The sequence below is a fragment of the Falco peregrinus genome, chromosome 6, assembly GCF_023634155.1.
Source record: "Falco peregrinus isolate bFalPer1 chromosome 6, bFalPer1.pri, whole genome shotgun sequence".
NCBI classification, from domain to species: domain Eukaryota; kingdom Metazoa; phylum Chordata; class Aves; order Falconiformes; family Falconidae; genus Falco; species Falco peregrinus.
Window position 1 is genome coordinate 25,098,168 of NC_073726.1, and position 18,021 is coordinate 25,116,188.

An 18,021-nucleotide genomic window follows, 5' to 3' on the forward strand; every position below is an offset into this window, starting at 1 on the left:
AATGAAGCAGAGAACTTGCTTAAGATTTTCTTCCCTTCACAAACAGTTACTTTCAAGTTCAGCGTGACAGAAGACAGAACATGAAATCAAAGGGAAAAAGTAATTGATTACAGCCGAGCAGAAAAGCCCAGTGATTTTAAGGGGAGGAATCCTGAGATTTGTTTTTCAATTAAGGCTGCCAAAAACTGATCAGAAATACATATTAGAAAGGATAATGAGAGAAAAAAAGGCACCCTCCAGGCCTACCTCTCTAACAAAGCGCGTTAGAAATGACCAAAACCTGTGTATGAATTACACCTCGCGCAGATAAGACACAGGAGAGAGCTTAATTAAATAAGTTTATTGTCTAACATTTACAGTTGTTACGTTGCCGCTGCAAAGTGCGACAAATAATTTTTCAGCAGGAACTCCTCGTTCCCCCTTTCCCCTTCTATGAACACCACTTCAGGAACCAGGCCTCGGTCTTTAGACTCACAAAAGCAAAGTGGACGTGATGTTTCAGTGGCACAGTTTTCACAAGTACGTGTTTAAACAAAACTATGGGGCTGACTTGCCAGCGTGACAGCAGCTACCGTGCTGTCTCATGGAAGGCCCAGGGCAAGAGCCCGAAATGCCCCGGGCCTGGCCATGCAGCAAATCCACCACAGAACCAGTTCACAGGTGAGATGAGTATCAGTCTCCGGTAAAATGTTTGCTTGTTCAACCCTGGAGCTAAGAGAAAGGTGCCTGAGTGGAGACACCGCAAAGGAATAAGGAGTGCTGAGTTCAATGATGGGGAGATGCAAGTTAAAAAAGTATAAAAAAATTAAATGTAAAACACAGGCTACAAATAAATTTTGTCAGGAACACTGGCACGTGGCAATCTGAACCCAGATATATTTTTTTTCCTATCAAGGACAGGGAAATAAATGTAACATTTTAATGCCGTGTGCAAAAATGTTTACCGATATCGAACTGATACATGTTACCATCTCACTGCAGTATTTGAACAGCAAGGTAGATGAATTGGTTTCCAGCATTACAGGCAGCACTAGATAATACTTAAACAAGATAATGTAAACTTTATTCTTAAGGCAGCTGGTACTAACGCTGCACACAGGCATTGCTTAATGCCCATTACAGTAATGGGACATGTAGCACTTGAAAACAATTAAAAAGAAAACAGCATTATTGAACTAAATGACGCATGTTGTCAAAATACTTTCCCTTTCACACAAACCATGAAATATTTGGACACCTAGAAAAATAATGCACCTACTCCTCCAACTTCAGCCTGTTCTTTTACAAATATTTCAAAATACTGATAAATAATAGTAACTGCAAGCAGAATGCCAGTGCCGGACCCAATGGCCCCTAGAAAGTCAGCCAATACTGAAAGGGCACCAATGCACAAACCTCCAAACGCAGCTGCTGTAGGGATATACCTGGACCAAAGGAGAAAAAAAAAGAAAAAGAATTTGTAATAATGAATTTTCATTGAAGGATTCTAACAATACATCTACTACTAGAACAACCAACCCGACTATTCAGCAACAAATTCAGCATTGCAAATGCAACTCTGCCATTGCTCTTACTATCTTCCGTATCTGCACAAAGTAGAAGCTAAAATAAAACATTCACCGATAAGAAAGGTGTGTGAATAACTGAACACTGGCAAAGCTCTTCAATTCATACTGTAATAGTTCTATATATATATGCGATCTGACCGTCACAGAACTAAGAATAACTGTTTTGACTTAAGTACGTACAGGTAGGTCTACCTTTCAATACAGATCTGCAGGCTTTGCATACTGCACAAAATACCGCTTCTGTAGTGTCATCTTAGTTCAGTAACGGTGAAGTAAAAATCAAGGGATCTTCCTTTTGCAAACATGGAAGAGACTCAGCCCAAATTCCCTCATTATGCCACTCAAACAAAAGACACTACAGCTTAACCTCTTACTATGAACATGTTCTGCATTACCAGAAAAGGTGCCAGCTGAATGGGAAGAAATTTGACATTTGCAGTGGAAACAGGTCTCAGATTCTTCCAAGAATATCTGCTCTAGCTGACAACTCCCCAGCACTCTTAACCATCCAGCTGGAAGTCAGCATTTCCGTACCTGTTAAGCTCATGAACCATTGAAGTATCCCTGTGGCCTCTCATCACCATTTGCTGTTCTTTGAGCTGCTTGGCAACCTGCAAAAACCATAATTTTACGAAACTGCTGGGGTGTTTCAGTCACCTGATATTTTGTCAGAGTAATTAGGAACTGATTAGTTAGCAGCTAGTCAATTCTAAAGTAGAGGCAGCGTTTGAAAACATTTATGTATTTTTATCAGAACACCTACATCTTTCGCTGATGAGCCAGACACCTCAATCCAAGTCTTCGAGAAGAACGCACAGGATCCCAACATAAATATTATATAAACTATTACATGGACAGGATCCTCAAATATTGCACCCATGGATTCTGGAGGGGACAAGTAGTAGCACAGGCCACCAACAGGGTAAGAGCGAGCAGGGCCACCACCACTGACATCCTATGAGAGGGGAAGAAAAAGGCAGTTAGTTACTTCTCACAGACCTCTTGCACTCCTGTCCTGTCTTTTAGAGGAATTCCTCTTCAATGTTTAAAACAGCTTCTATATACAAATGTTTATCCTGGTTTCAGCTGGGATAAGAGTTAATTTTCTTCTTGGGAGCTGGTGTAGTGCTGCGTTCTGGATTTGGTGTGGGAATAACGTTGATAGCAACAACTAAAAACTTCAGTGCTGAGTAACATTTATACCAAGTCAAGGGCTTTTCAGTCCAAGGAGAGGGCTGGAGGGGCATGAGAAGTTGGGAGGGGGCACAGCCACGTCAGCTGACCCCAGCTAGCCAGAGGGATATTCCATACCATACCATGTCATGCCCAGTATATAAACTGGGGGGGGCTGGCTGGGAGCCACTGACTGATCGCTCCTCAGAGCCTGGCTGGGCACTCGTCAGCGGGTGGTGCGCAGCTGTACTGTGCGTCACTTTTTCCACACACACACACCCCCCCTATCTTTTGGGTTTTATTCCTCTCTCCTTTTCATTACAATTATTGTTATTGTTGTGATTATATTTTATTTCAATTATTAAATCATTCTTATCTCAACCCATGGGTTTTACCTTTTTCCCAATCCTCCTCTCCCCCTCCTGCTGGTGGGGGAGTGAGTGAGGAGCTGCATGGTACTTAGCTGCTGCCTGGGGTTAAACCACAACACTGTTAAGAAGTAAGTATTCCAGCTTTCTGCTGGTTCATTACCAAGTTTCACAATGAAGTAAATATATACAAATAATTTTATGCAGTTAAAGTGGTAAAATACTTACTGCCCACTGTCCTAATAAGTTCACCAAAAAGTTGCCACTAAAACGAACAGACAGCATCTGGGAAATGACATAGAGGTTTGAAACTAAGGCAGACTGCAGAATGATGGGAATGTTGGAGGTATAGAAGAGCTTGATAGGATAGCTGCTGTACTGTCCTCGATATCGTGCAGACTTGATCGGTAAATCAACACGAAACCCCTATGGGAAAGAACACAGATGCACCAAGTTTGTTTCCAAGACAGAAGCTACTCCTAGGGTGCCTAAAAGCTATTCCTGACCACAAAGCTCTTGCTAGATAAAAAAGGAGCAAGACAGTAAATCCCAATGGCTTTCTGCTACAGTCTGGATCACAAATTTTAAGGACTTACAAATTTTACTGCTTGGTTGTATTACATTCTTTTTACATAAACATTATCTCTCATCTGCTACATTATATTCTTGTAAAATACCCCTTACAGAATAGGGATTGATAAAAGCCTTTAATGGCTTTAACTTAACTAGCCAGTTAACAGCAGGCTTTTGTGTAGTAATCCCAGCCTTCTGGTCTCCAGGGCTGGCTCCTATCGGAGTAGGCCCAAGAAAAGCCACATGAATTTGAAAACCAGGTAATTCATTTTTTTGCCTCTCACGCAACAGCTTAAAAAAAAAAAATAAATTCATATTTTAGCCACACAGATTAAAAAAAAGGAAACAAAAAAAATCACCACATGGACCCTCCTTTTAGTGTACATTTTAGTAAATACTTAAATTTAAAAAGAAAGAGTAGCTGAGTATTTCAAGACAATTAGGGGAAAATCCAATAAGCTATACATTAATGACATGGTTGTTTTCTAGAACATACACACCCCAAAGAAGCAAGGTTCTCTAACTCTGTCCAAAAGCATTCTTTTAATTCAACAATGAATATCAAGCACATTATCTGTGCACTGCAACGACTGCAGTTCCAGAATCCCCAGAATCCATTTTTAGTAAAAATACTCTCATAGTATGTATGGCAGTTAATGGAATGTGAGATTACATCACTGAGTACATCTGGCTGTAAAATTTAACAGCTGTACTGTCACAGAGGTATGTTACTGAAAACAACACTGAAACACAAAGCTCCTCACTCAAAGCTAAGATACTGCAGTTACTCTACTTTAACTTTCACATTTTTTCCCAGTGACTGCAACGTCTAGGGTCCATGCACTTCTACCTACACAGCTGTGGAGAGGAACTTCTCATTTTACCTGAAAATATATGACTACAGCAAACACAAACACTGTAGCAATCAGATTCATGAGATTGGGCAAATTCTGCCGGTAAAAAGCTTCCCGCAAAGCCCGGACTTTGTCAGTTCGTGTAGCCAGAAGATGAAATAATGCAATCACAGCACCCTCAAACTCCGTTCCTGCACAAAGCAAAAAAGTAAAAGAAATTTTAATCTGGAAATTAAAAACATTTTAAAAAAATATCTTCCTTTCAGAAATTTTAAGAATGACACATAAAAAAATCAGACGCAATAGGACATAAATCCTGTTACAACAAATACATCACAATAGAGGATTCTGTTTTAGCTTTTATAGAATGTAGAATAATAGACCAAAACATTATTCCTGGTTAAAAAACAAAATAACCTAACCAAGTCACACAAATGAAAGAGTAATCTTTTTCTTTCTTTTCTGGGAGTAGGAGGATGATTGGAAGGAAGAAATAATAAACGAGGAGAAAAACAGCTTTAGAAAAGCAGTAGTACCATTCAAAAGAACTACTAAAAATCAGATGAAAATGAAAGCAAACTAAAAAAATATGGCTCAGGATTTCAAACATATGCATTAAACTAGTTAACATCTTGATGCAAACAGCCTGTATCTTGGTATTTCTAGGGTCTCTGACAACCAGATGTTGTCAAAGGCTGGCTAAGAAACGAAGAGATGGTAGTCTCTGAAGACTCAAACCAGCTTAAAAAGTAATTTGGAGGCATCAACTGTAGAAGTATCCTATAGCCACAAACAACAGCTGGATCATAATCAGCTCCTCTGAAGATACAGAACTTCTTCTCTCTTTCTGTGGATTAAATGATGCCACAACAAGGACATTTCAGTTTGGAAATCTGAAAATCTTCATTCAAGGTGTTTCAAGCTCCATTTTAACTACTGCAATTCAACTCCGCAAAGCCAAACTTGTAGGTTATTAATCTTCACTTAAATCAGAAAACATTTTCATCTTACATGTTACACAATTGACTTTAGAAGCTAGTCATTACACGTTAAAATATTTTTTAATAGCTATTCAATAAACATCTGACAGTTTATGTATAGTATACATCCAATGAAACATGTTATAACTGCTTGTAACAGCACACGTACCTCTGCCAGTGTTGATGGTAGTGGGACTAAAGGCCTTCCAGACAATGGTCTCACAGATATTGGTAGCAATGAACAGGGAAATACCCGACCCCAAGCCATAACCTTTCTGTAGCAACTCATCTAACAGCAACACAATCAAACCAGCAACAAACAGCTGTGGGAAAAGAAACAAAACTGAGCAGAAACAAGAATAAATCAAGTCAAGAATTACTAATTCATCATGTTGCAGCATGATCATTAGTTTTTCACCTAAATATCATTCATGCAGTACATTTGCCCTTTCATGTACAAACGCCTGCGCATCTCAGCTGGCAACGATCTCTGTGACTTTTCAACACAGATGCTAGCAAAAAGATTATTCAGTAAGCACTTTTCTCAAAAAAAGCGTTGAAGTTTGCGCATTTACTGCTTTGCTCTACAGGATAATGTCTCAAAGCTGCATCTGTGCTGTTTAGTGAGAAATCCACCATGGAACTGAACAGCAGCTACTGCTTTCAAAGTCTACTAATTCCTTTACTTCAAATTAAGCAGCCACTCCTATCTGAAACATTTTTGATACTAATTGTCCCATCTTTCTCCTCCTTTACAGAATATTTAGCATTTCTCCTATACAGGCAGACAGATACAACGGATGATGCTCTCTAGCATTAAAAATAAACAGCAACCAGACATACATTTTTCCTTTCAGCTATACTGTATCTAACCAGTCTGTTACACACAAAATAGCTCATTACAAACCTGAATTATAATAAGAAGACAAATTCCAGCACCCATTTCAGCGGGATCTCCATACATTCCAGTCATAACATACACAATGGCTTGCCCAATGGTAATAATCATCCCAAATACTAAAACAAGAGAGAAAGCAAATTCTTTAAAAAAATTTGCTGAAATCACCTACCAAAGAAATCTCACATCTAGTATGACTTCGGAAGGCTGCTTTCCCAACAATAAGAATATGCTTATTAATTTTAATTGGAACAGTGCTTACATTTCTGAGCTCCATTGAACAATGCTCTGTCTTTGGGAGTATCACCAACTTCAATGATCTTCGCTCCAGCTAGCAGCTGCATGATCAAACCAGATGTCACAATGGGTGAGATACCCAATTCCATCAAAGTACCTAAACAGGAAGAAAAATTAATACAACTGCCATTGAAGTATCTCTCCTAAAGAATTATACTCGGAGGATATTAAGTCTGTTGAAAGGTTTATGACCTGTAAGGAACATTCTTCGTAACACTTCAAACATGTATATTCCAGTACAAGTATAATCAAAACAAAAACCATTATCTCCTCACAAAAGAAGGCTGCTCTGTTAAGATCTGTATTTTTGAAGGGAACATTAAAAACCTGTGTAGCTCTTCAAATATTTTTGTGGAACCACACTAACACTAAAGGTCAACGCACACTGAAGCTCAGCTTTTTGGCATATCATATCAAGGAACCTTTCACTGAAAAGCATCTTGTCCCTGGTTGTTTATTCCATCAGTGCTTCAACCATCACATTTTCCAGAGGTTTAATTTCGAAGACCACAAGAGAAGTGCTGCAGATCCACAGTGGCTGACAATGCCACTCTCAGAATCACTGACTCTAGTTAAAAGCACGGTAGTTTAGGATTAAACTAGTTTTTAACAAAACAAAGATGTGTCATTAAGATGCTCTTATTCTGGCAACTCACCTACTGGCGCAACGTCATCAAGTTATGAACTTCCAACCGTATACAACTCGAACAGGGCAATCTAACTTTACACAAGACCACTGCTGCAGCACACAGGTGTGCATTGCTGAAAACCTGCCTGGTTTTCCCTCCCAATCACTTCGTCCGGTGTAGTAAAACTGAGGCATCACTCACTTTGCTTGCATCCTCAGACTGATGCACCTGCAACACCGGAACTACCACCTAATACTCTAATTTAGAAATATTCTCAGCAAGGTCTTATTCAAGTACTGATACCTGTGTGAGTTACATTATAATGTGGTATGGGAGCTGATCTGAATGTACATAAAACAGTTAAACCCAGGAAAATAGCCTGCCTCTTGCCTGTACAATATACTCTCCTGTCTCATCTCAATACAGAATCATTCTCCCACATCAACTTTTTTGAGGAACAGCATTATGAAGAGATTACTTTTCGAAATTTAAGTTGCCCTTCAGCTAATACCAGAAAAATTTCTCCTACCTGAAGCTTAAGAAACCAAGAAGTTGAAAATCTGGATGAAAATTAAGAAACTAGAACTACCAAGTGATGAAACTTTCCACATTTCCTAAGCTGTAACCTTAAAGGAAAAAAGTTCAGGTAAGGACACGTTTTACAAGTTCAGTATTCAATTAAGCCAGATCAAGTTACTTGGTCACCATTTTTTATGCCCCTTGAGTGACCATGTAAATAATGCACATTTTTTCTGATGTTAAGCCACAATATCCACCACGGAGATTCAAAAGAGAATCAGCTTACAATTCTTTTCAATTCTGTACATTTAAGCATAACTCTGCTCTCACATGCAGTACAGTAGTGCTCCATCACAAAATTACCAAGAAAATTATTAATCAAAAACTATTTAGCCACTGCGGACTTGCAAAGTTATAACGAGAACCAGTGACAAGGGAAACATGGTCTGTAAGGTCACATGGAAAACGAAAAGAAGAAGAAACAGCATCTCCATACCTGATCAGCCTAGAAGCTTAGCTCTCCTCACAGCCCACCTCTGACAGGGGCCCCTTCTTTGGGGGAAGTATCATTCTGTATTTCCCTTTCCCCATATACCAGTCATTTATTCAGAAACTGCTTCTGGCAACTTCTGCCAGTAATGCATTCAGAAACTTTGAGTTATATGGGCTGCTTAGTAACACCATTGGCTGCCCATTCCCTCTTACAGTATAAGCAAAAAGTGACTATCCATTCCCTATACACTTTTTCCCAGAAATGAAGACTTAAAAGACATTTTGGATATGCACATATCATGGCAAAGAATCCTTATTTTCTTGGGATCTCTTCATATACGTTAATATCTACCTTAGATTCTCGGTGCTTTTTCCTGAGTGTTTTTTAGTTCACTTATCTGTCATGGCATGGTACATTAGAACTGCATGCAATATTCAATTTGTGGAACTTTACAGATTTGTGGAGACATTTCTTCTGGTCTTTTCAACCAGTTCTTAAGCTGTTAGTTCTTCCCTCTTAACCCACAATAGCTTAATTTCCTGAAGAGTCTTTACTAAGTAATCTGAATTTAACGAAGGGCTTTTGAGCACCTCCACTACTGTCTGGAGACCTCTTTTCATTTCTACCTAACTACCAGAGTCCTCATTTCAGTTCTGATTTTTGAAAATTTTAAGCATTATTGCACAACTATTTTTTTATTTCCTTTTTTGTGTATGTGTTTTGCCTGCTACCAAAATGTGAAAGCGCTGAAGTCATTGTAATAATCTGGTTCTTTCATACTTACATCCTAGACTCTACACACTGTTCAGTACCATGTTAAATATTACATCATCTCCCATGGAAACCTCTACATCTCCAACAGCAAGAAAATTAGGATGTCAAAACCTTTAACACATCCTCCAATGACATCTAGTCAGTTGACTTAAGCAAAATTAACTTTCTGGCTCCTGCTTTTTATTGCCTTCACAGTCTCTCTAGTCTTTTCTTGGCCACCATTACCATTCTGTCTGGGTAGTGGATAACAAATTTAGTAGCATACACTGCCAGTGAGACACAGAATTTTATATGCAGATTCTGCAGTAGAGTTTGAAACAGATAGCTTATTTACCTTAATTTATTATCTTCACACGTGTGCCAAAAATTGCCATTCCTAAATAATTTGCACCTTCACATTACAGGGTTCCACTGATTTCCTTATTTCCAACCAATTTTCCAAGATATAGATGAGGTCAGTGTCCTCATTTAGAGTCACACATGCTAGGTCACCCATCTTAAGTTTTAGACTTCTAGAATAAGTTTAACTCTTCTTATATATTTGGTTGGGATCACCTTGTCTATTCTAAAATTAGTTAGTTTAGTGAACTATATTCATCTCTGCCCTTAGCTTTCACACCTATAAAATTACTCACCCATGATGATGCCAAAACATTATTCCTTCTGTGTGACTTGCACACAGAAGGAAACACTCTCATACTGCGTATCAGTGCTATTCCTAAGTGGCAGTGTCCCATATATTAATCAGAAAGAGACTACAACATTATTCCAAAAACCGAGAACCAAGATTAATCCCATTTGCATGTCAAAGGAAACCTCATTCCTAAGGTGAAGTACTCCTCATGTATCAGTTAATTTTAACTACATCTGTGTTAAGAACTTGACAAAGTATTTCAATGTGACATCTGGGTTGCAGGAAATTTAACAGCCAACTGTTTTTCCCCTGGACTGTTTATACCAACACACAACAGAGAAAGGAATAATCTACTAACCTCTGTTTGATGCAAGAATGACTCGCATCCAATAGAACGGATCTGCAGAATCGGATGACATGATTCCAAACAAAGGTATCTGTCAAAGCACACAACAGTATTAACAGACACACAAAGAAAGCATGCATTAATCCAAACATCTTAACAAGTAATGATTCAACTGCTATACTGTTTAGTATCATTTATTCCAACTTTTTATTTATTCTTCTTTTTTTTTTTTTAACTAAACCAGAGATACTGGCACTCTCTGTTTTAATCCTCCAAGCGGCGTAGGACTCAGAGGACTAAACTAAGACCCTTCCACAGGAAAAAGCAGAAACCTCTAGAAAGAAGAGTCAGTGCACATAAAACAGATTACTGAAGTTGAAGATGTAAATGTCTGACATATGATTCTGGAGCACCACAACTCCCCAAAAGAACATAAAAAAGTATAAATAGGTTAGGCACCACAAACCATTAACAGAACAGGGAAAAATATTAGATGATGTTCTCACTACTTATTTCATGAAAATTTCTCAGCGATTTTGAGGTGAGCTTTTTGTTAAAAAATTGTTCTTTTCAGTACAAGTTAAAGATATAGCATAAACTGCGATGTAAGTATCTTCCTCCAGCAAGTTTAATAGTCAAATTCTGAATATGTTTTAAAATATCCCATACAAAACTATCAGAAGTTAGCCAAGTTTACACAAAACCTCCAATATATTGATACTGAGGGATTCTGAGCTCTTGAGAACTCTTCTTAATCACAAAAACAGTAGACTAGGAATCCAGGTGATCTTATAGATTAATTGTAAACTCTAGTCTGCACCATCTGATTCCCTTATTCAACTACTATAATCTTTTGTATAGATTCAAAATCTTAATTATGTATATATCCAGCAGCTAGGAAACAGAGATAAAATACATGTTCTACCTCCAATATTATTCCCACCTCCTATTTCCAAAAAAACAGGTAGGTACAAGAACTGGGTTTTAAAAGCCTTTTAACGGTCCTTCAAAGTTGTAAACAAAAATTATTAAACTACTGCTACAGAGTCTGGAATGGGTAAGTTACTAATTATAACTAAAAAGATTTGTCCTGAAGATGTATGGCTCATTTTAAGTCTTCTAAGAGTTCTAAAAGTTCTTAAAAATGTGTATCAAGTAATTCTCATTTTCTGCAATGTCTATTCTTTAAATAAGCAAAAAAAACCCCAAACAAAACAAACCACTATCTGTTTACAACCCACGTACATGTTCCAGGCACTCCTGCAACTAGGAGTAATGATCACATAAAAATGTTTAAAAAGACTTGTATTATGGAGGGGGTTTAGCTAACATCTTTGCCAGTATATTCACAAAAAACAAGTTCTAAATGTCAACTTTAACACCTCAGAAAAATACTTTCCTGCAATCTTTACAATTGATCAGCTTATTATCAGGTAAAAACAATAATTTCTATTTCACTTTCAAACTTGTCACTTCTAAAATTTAAATTTAGCTATGAACAGAGGGTAAAGAACGCATAAAACTGCTCAGTTTGTTTATACTATTCAATGAATAATCAGCTCAGCTGTTTACCCTGCAGCCAGTATCATCATTTGATAGGACCAAGGCCAGGTTGGATGGGGCTTGGAGCAACCTGGGCTGGTGGAAGGTGTCCCTGCCCCTGGGAGGGGGGGTTGGACTAGATAATCTTCAAAGGGCCCTTCCAACCCAAACCATTCTATGATGCTATGACCCTTCATAAAACAAGAAAAAACATTATGTATATTAAACTAAATAGAGAGAATTAGTTTCTGAAAACATACATACTCATTTCAGAGAATCAGGTTTCTTTAACTGAACTTTAAATACTTAACCATAAAAATAAATAACTGAAACTGGTAGGTCAACATGAAACAAGAACTTCTCACGCTTTCAGTATTCTATTTTGTATGTACAGAACAACAATTTCTGAACACAGAAAACATCAATACTTACCTGGCAGCATACTAAGAAAATGAAAAGCGTGATAGCCGTCCATAGTACCTTCTCTCTGAACTGGATCTACAGAACAGATTGTAGAGATTAAGCATTCATTTTATGTAGAATTTTCACTGTACTCTCACATTAGCACTAAATGCTGTATCATTCAGAATTAAATGTGAAGATACTGAACCAGAAGGCATGACTTCTCATTAGAATTTAATGTTAATATGATTTCAGACTTTATGGAGAGAGACAGTCATGGGCTTCTGTGTAGTCAAAGAAAACTTACTGGATCTGGCAGGCAACACAGCTGACATGCAGTCAGTAGAATGTATTTTATGTATAATATTGTAATACAGTGGGTATTTATAGCAACAGCATGGCTAAAAACATGAAAATAATCAGAACAAAATGAAAGATTAATGCAAAAAACCATCTTCAGTCATTAGTGCTCTAGGCTTCAGCAAATTGGAGGCACTTTTGTAAGGCTGGAAGTTATTAAACTAAAGCACTATGAAGTTTTTAAAGAAATTTAATTGCTGTGAAGACAAGTGATAAAAACAATGAGTTTTGGACAGCAATTCAAAATACTGAATTAAATTCTTCAAAGGGTGTTAGAGGAAGCTTAAATTCACCATTATGTTCATGGACATTGACCACAAAGTAATTTTTGAAGACTCTCTTTTTTCCCTCTCCAAATTATTTTTATCAATGTAGATTATGTATTACTTTAAAAAGAACGCCAGCTCAGTGATCATTAGTCAGTAACACACTGAAGAGAATCCAAGGGTGACAACATTTGAGGCAACTGTTACTAGCACCAGGTGCAAGAAAAGAAGAATCACAAGATTAAGTTTGAACCAGAGGATTACTCAAAGCAGGAGACAGAAAGAAATGCACTCATACGTAGTGTTACTTTAAAGTTCCTACCTCTCCTCCATGGACCGTAAACATTAGGATATGTGTGTTCACTGTACACAAGAGCACAGCAGCTACTAAAACGTGACATGAACTAACATGTAAGACAGATACAGCAGAAACACTAACTTTCTGCCTCCAACCACCGAATCTGTCTGTAGAGAAGTAACAAGAAAAAGGATTAGTGCCTGGTTTTATAGGCACCGAACACCCACAAATGAGGAAATATAAAAGCAATGCAGCAGCACAGCTTCTCAAGCAAAAGAAAACCCAGTAGTAGTCTATAACCTTTATAAGTAAAATCACACACTTAGAAGCAAAATAATCCCGGTAATTTATTTACTGATACTGCCTCACTCTTTGAAAAGAGGCCAAGATGCTCAAAATACTTACAGTATAAAGTTAAAAAAAGAAAAATAGTGACAGCAGCAAATAAATCCAAACAGTATCTTGTCTTTCTTCATGCAGTGCCGACCCACTTTACCACGGGCTGTTTGAATTCTATACTTCAGAATTTATGTACAGACTTCCAAAAAGAAGAATGCTTAACCAAATTATATCTGCAGCCCAACAGTTATCGTCAGCTTCTGAGACATCAGTCAGGCTCTACAAGTGCTCTGGCTCTCTTTGTAACTGTGGTGAATATGAGCATTAGAGAAATGCTGTTATCACCCAAATCAGAGTTATTCACAAGGAAAACAGTCTCTATGACTCAAAAAGACAAAGAAAGAAAGAGGCGGCACCTGAACCCATATGCCAGGAACAGCAAATACAAACTGGTACCAAAATATTCCAGCCACAAATGGTAACAAGCACAGGGACAGTACATTTATTTCATCATGAGATCAGATCCAATTGGACATTTTATTCCTTTGACATTTTTCTTAAAACTTGTGAAAATGAAGGGACTTCAGCATCATCTTCTCGGTGTTCTGAACAGTGTGTTCTACTTAGAAAAATCTGTGCATATGAGGGAAATATGGACCCATACTACTAACTACAAAAGCAGCAATGGCTTCTGTTAATCAAGTTGACCAAAACATAAAAGCAACACTCCCTAGAGACAGAAAAAGCCCATTTCCCTCCTCAACAATAATACCAAAAAGATTCAACAAGAGCCCAACTGAATCAAAACTTCATCTTCACTTAACAAACAATACAAGTTTAGAGAAAACAGATTTCTTCTATTTTGTTACCTTCATTTCTTGGCCTGACCTTAACTAATCTACTAAAACCATTACTAACGATGTCTGCCTGTGACACCTTGCAAGAAAACAGTAAGTAACAAAGAATCACAGTGATATGGAATGACCTGGGTCACTTGATAAACTACACACAAGCAAGGAATGTAACTTAAAATAGTCAAAGGGCTCTTTGGTTTAGGAAAAATGTTCCCAATTGTATTTTCACTCTAGATTTGTACAAAGCTGGGAACTGGAAGTCATTGCCTAGTCAGTGACCTAGATAGTAATAACGTAACCCAAATACAGAGGACAGGAGTCTTAGCACCTCTCTGGTCATCCTTCATCTGCTGATGAAGGTCATGGGCAGATAAGCCCTAATGCCTCTCTGGCAAATAGAAAGGGGGGAAGAAAACAAAAAGCCAAAGAAAAATCACTACTGCCAATCAGCCTCACAGAAACATCAGTATCTGTAGATTTGTCTTGTAGATTCCTCTTCCCATCCACTGCACTAGACAAAAATGGGATAGATGTAACCAGCTGATCACAGATAAGCTGTAAATCAGCATCAGAAGACCACACTAAGGTTCACTGCTGCTGAAACAAAGATGGGTACCTGCCACCCAGATCTGGTGCATCCAGATCGTAGCACAGGGTCTGGCTCTGGGGATTTCTGCTCTGAAAATGCCCTTGTCTGACCTAAGTAATTTGTTTGGAAACCTGTCCCAAGAGGGAAAGATGCTGGAAAGCAACAAGGAAAGACAGATGGAGCAAAGAGACAGGGAATAAAACCTTATCTTTTTTAAAAAAACTATTCCAGAAGGGAATAATCAGCAGGTTTTACTTTATCTTCTCCATTTGATCCAGCAGGCTCAGCTACAGTTACTGGCACAAACATCCCTGCATCCGGTCCTTTGGGAATCTCTCATCAACAGAGAGGATTCTTTTGGATGGTGTCATGTTCCAAACCATGCATTTCCCTTTAAGAATATAAAAATCAAAACCTAGCTCTTAAGGAATTTCAGGTCAGTCATGACAATGAATATTAGGTAGATTTGTTACTCTAATTAGAACCTTTGTCACCTAGGTGATACATGCTTCCTTGAGTTTTGGAAGTAAAAACAGTGGGGGGTTTGTTTGGTTTGGGCTTTTTTGGGTTGTTTTTTGGGTTGTTTTTTTTTTTACAAGGTAGGTCTCCTCCTGATCTGCAGAGATTAACTAATTTTAATCTAGAAAATATGCCAAGAAATGGGAGGAATTTCAAGGAACAGACAGATTGGCTGTAAATGAACTCAGTTCACTTAGTTCAGAACAAAGTGTCATATCCAGTACATGAACAGAAGCAATTACCCAAACTATATCATGGAGCACCTTCCCACTTCATCAAGGTGAATCACAACTATGGGAGTAGACAATACTTTGTGGGAAAAGAACTAAATTTGTGCTTCCTGAATTATAGCACAAGCCTTTTCAAAGTAATACATAAGCCAGCTCAATGCCCAGAGTTGTGTCCAGTACACAAAGTCAACAGTGGTTTCCACAGACAACACTTATCCACAGGGGAAAAAAAATTGCTTCAGAACTCTGTTCTAGTGTATTAAAACAGATCCAATCACATGGAGCTGAAACTAAATAAACTTAGTCTAGAGATGAGACTTCTTTAAAAAAATTAGTTGGCATAATTACCAAGTGGAACAACTTACCAGAAGGCTGTTAAGAATTCATCATCATGGTAATCTCTTTCCTTAACATGGATTCCCCCCCGTCAAACAGTATGTCCTACTTTAGGGCCTACTATATTTATATTGGAGTGTGGACTTGAATTATCATAACATCCTCTTATCTGTGAGCAAGAACATAATGTGGCACTCACTTTTCTTTCCGGCTTCTGAATTTCAGGTAACACCGCACAGAATGGCTTAATAACTTCTAAAAATTTTACTGTTCCAGAAAAACAAACACACACGCAAAAGAAGAGAGAAAAATATATTAATGGACCTTCACAAATTTATAAAACTCATACAACTTTATTTAACTTCTAAGAGAAAAAAAATATGTAATTAACACTTCATAAGTGAATTATTTCACCTAACACACAGGTTAATTCAATGTTGCAAAACTAACAACCTCTTTCTAAAACAGCTGAAAACAGAGCAAAAATCTGCAAAGTTCTTGTTCTGATCAGATTTGGACCATTATTTTTTCCGCAGCTGGAATCTTTCTACATGAGAAGCTGCACTGTATCACCAGAAGTGAACTAAATTGTATTCCACCTAAAAATAAATGACCTAGTATCAGTCTGTACTAGTTAAACACAGAAGCAAAGGATATTCACATCAAAAAATATCCACACAGAGATTAGTATCATGTGCTTGAGATTAGTAGTTAGCTGAGAAAACAATTCAGCTGGTAAAATATGGTGAGAAATCGTTAATTTAAATCACTGCAACACTCAGAATAACTGATCATAATTTCGGGGAATTTCATTTTAACTTTTGATACAGCTTTCTTCACAGTTTCTCCTTAAAAAACACAGAAAAGCTCCAACAGCTTGAGCTCTCTTGGGGGGGGGGGGGGGGGGGGGGAGGAGTGGAATTAAAGATCAAAGAACGTTCGATTGGTGGGGAATTTGTCCTACATGATTCCCAGCACATTCGGACAGCCATGGAAAACCACCGTCAGTACCTCGTCAAAGAAAATGTTTATTGCGCTGCGAGCCAAGTAAAGCGGTACCTGGTCCAAGCGGCAAAGCTGCCGTGGCGCTGGGCTGTGACACCGCTCCCCTTCGTTCGTGCCACCCCCTCAGGCAGCCCACCAAAGCACGCACCCAGCCCCGCAGAAGGGACCTAAGGCCGCAGGGAAACCCCCCGCACCCCTCGCAGCGCGGTGCCCCCCCGCCTCGCCGCCCGCCGCAAGCAGAGCTGCTTGGGGGGGGGGGGGGGGGAGCCGCCCCGCCCGGGGCCAGCACCTCGGGCACGCCGCCGCCTCAGCCCGCCGGGCCGCCCCCCACCACGTCCTCCCCTCGCGCTAGCGGCGCCCCCCACGCCACCGCCCCCTCCCCGGGCCGCCCCCCGCCCGCACTCACTGCCCATGGCGGCGGCGGGGCCGGCCGCCTGCCTCCGCCGCTGTCAGCGCCGCTGCCTCCGCCGCCGGCCGGCGCCCCCACGTGACGCCGTGCGCAGGGCCCCGCCCCTCGCGCGCAGGCATCGCTCCGGACGACTATTGCTGCCCTGAGGGGACGGCGCCACCGCCGCGGCGAGGACGGGCGGCACGGCCCCCGCTGGCGGCTCGCTGGGCGCCGCCCCGCTCCCCTCGGGCCCAGGGCAACGGGACACGCGGCGGGGCCGGGGGCAGCCCCCCCGCGGCCGGGCGGCGCGGAGCAGGCGGCGGGCGGCCAGCCACCGCGGCGAAGGACCCGCGGGCGGCCGCGCTCCCAGCGCGCCCCGCGCGCCGCCGGGGGGCCGTTCCCGCCGCGGCACCGCCTCGGCCCGGCTGCAGGCGCCCCGCGGTTCGCTGCGGGCTGCCAGCGAGCGGGCGGGGGTGCGGGCACGCCGCCTCCTCCTCGCCCTACACCGCAGCCAGGCTCCTGCCTGAGTCCTCAGGGGGATTAAAGAGGTTTTCCTCATGGCATCGATACGGTAACCATCGACGTGAGAAGCACAGATTTAACGGTTTGGTACCGGTGCGTACCCTAATCCAGCCGCGTTGATGGCTCTACGTGGTAATTTCACTGGTAATTTGGTAAAAGCACAGCTCTGTGGGTGAAGTGAACCTGACAATGGAGACAGACTTGGGAACGGGTAGCACCAAAACGGGTATCATAACCTTCTTCCGAGCTCTCAGTTACAATAGGC

General features: G+C 40.2%; 1 protein-coding gene across 3 annotated transcripts; it reads right to left on the reverse strand.

Moving 5' to 3' along the window:
- Nucleotides 1-325: 325 nt before the first annotated feature.
- SEC61A2 (SEC61 translocon subunit alpha 2) lies at nucleotides 326-17,550 on the reverse strand. 3 transcript variants are annotated; one of them, XM_055808244.1, is made up of 13 exons: nucleotides 17,253-17,550; nucleotides 16,041-16,108; nucleotides 12,081-12,146; nucleotides 10,119-10,197; nucleotides 6,677-6,808; nucleotides 6,424-6,533; nucleotides 5,686-5,839; nucleotides 4,567-4,727; nucleotides 3,338-3,535; nucleotides 2,332-2,523; nucleotides 2,103-2,179; nucleotides 1,396-1,424; nucleotides 326-726 (listed from the first exon to the last, which is right to left on the reverse strand). In XM_055808244.1, the coding sequence occupies exons 1-13, from the start codon at nucleotides 17,257-17,259 to the stop codon at nucleotides 569-571; spliced, it is 1,431 nt and encodes a 476-aa protein (XP_055664219.1). In that variant the 5' UTR covers nucleotides 17,260-17,550; the 3' UTR covers nucleotides 326-568. The 3 variants fall into 3 exon arrangements, with proteins under 3 accessions (XP_055664219.1, XP_055664220.1, XP_055664221.1); XM_055808245.1 differs by lacking the exon at nucleotides 1,396-1,424; XM_055808246.1 differs by lacking the exon at nucleotides 17,253-17,550 and adding an exon at nucleotides 12,999-13,141 and having other exon boundaries at nucleotides 326-1,424; nucleotides 16,041-16,056.
- Between the last annotated feature and the right edge of the window lie 471 nt (nucleotides 17,551-18,021).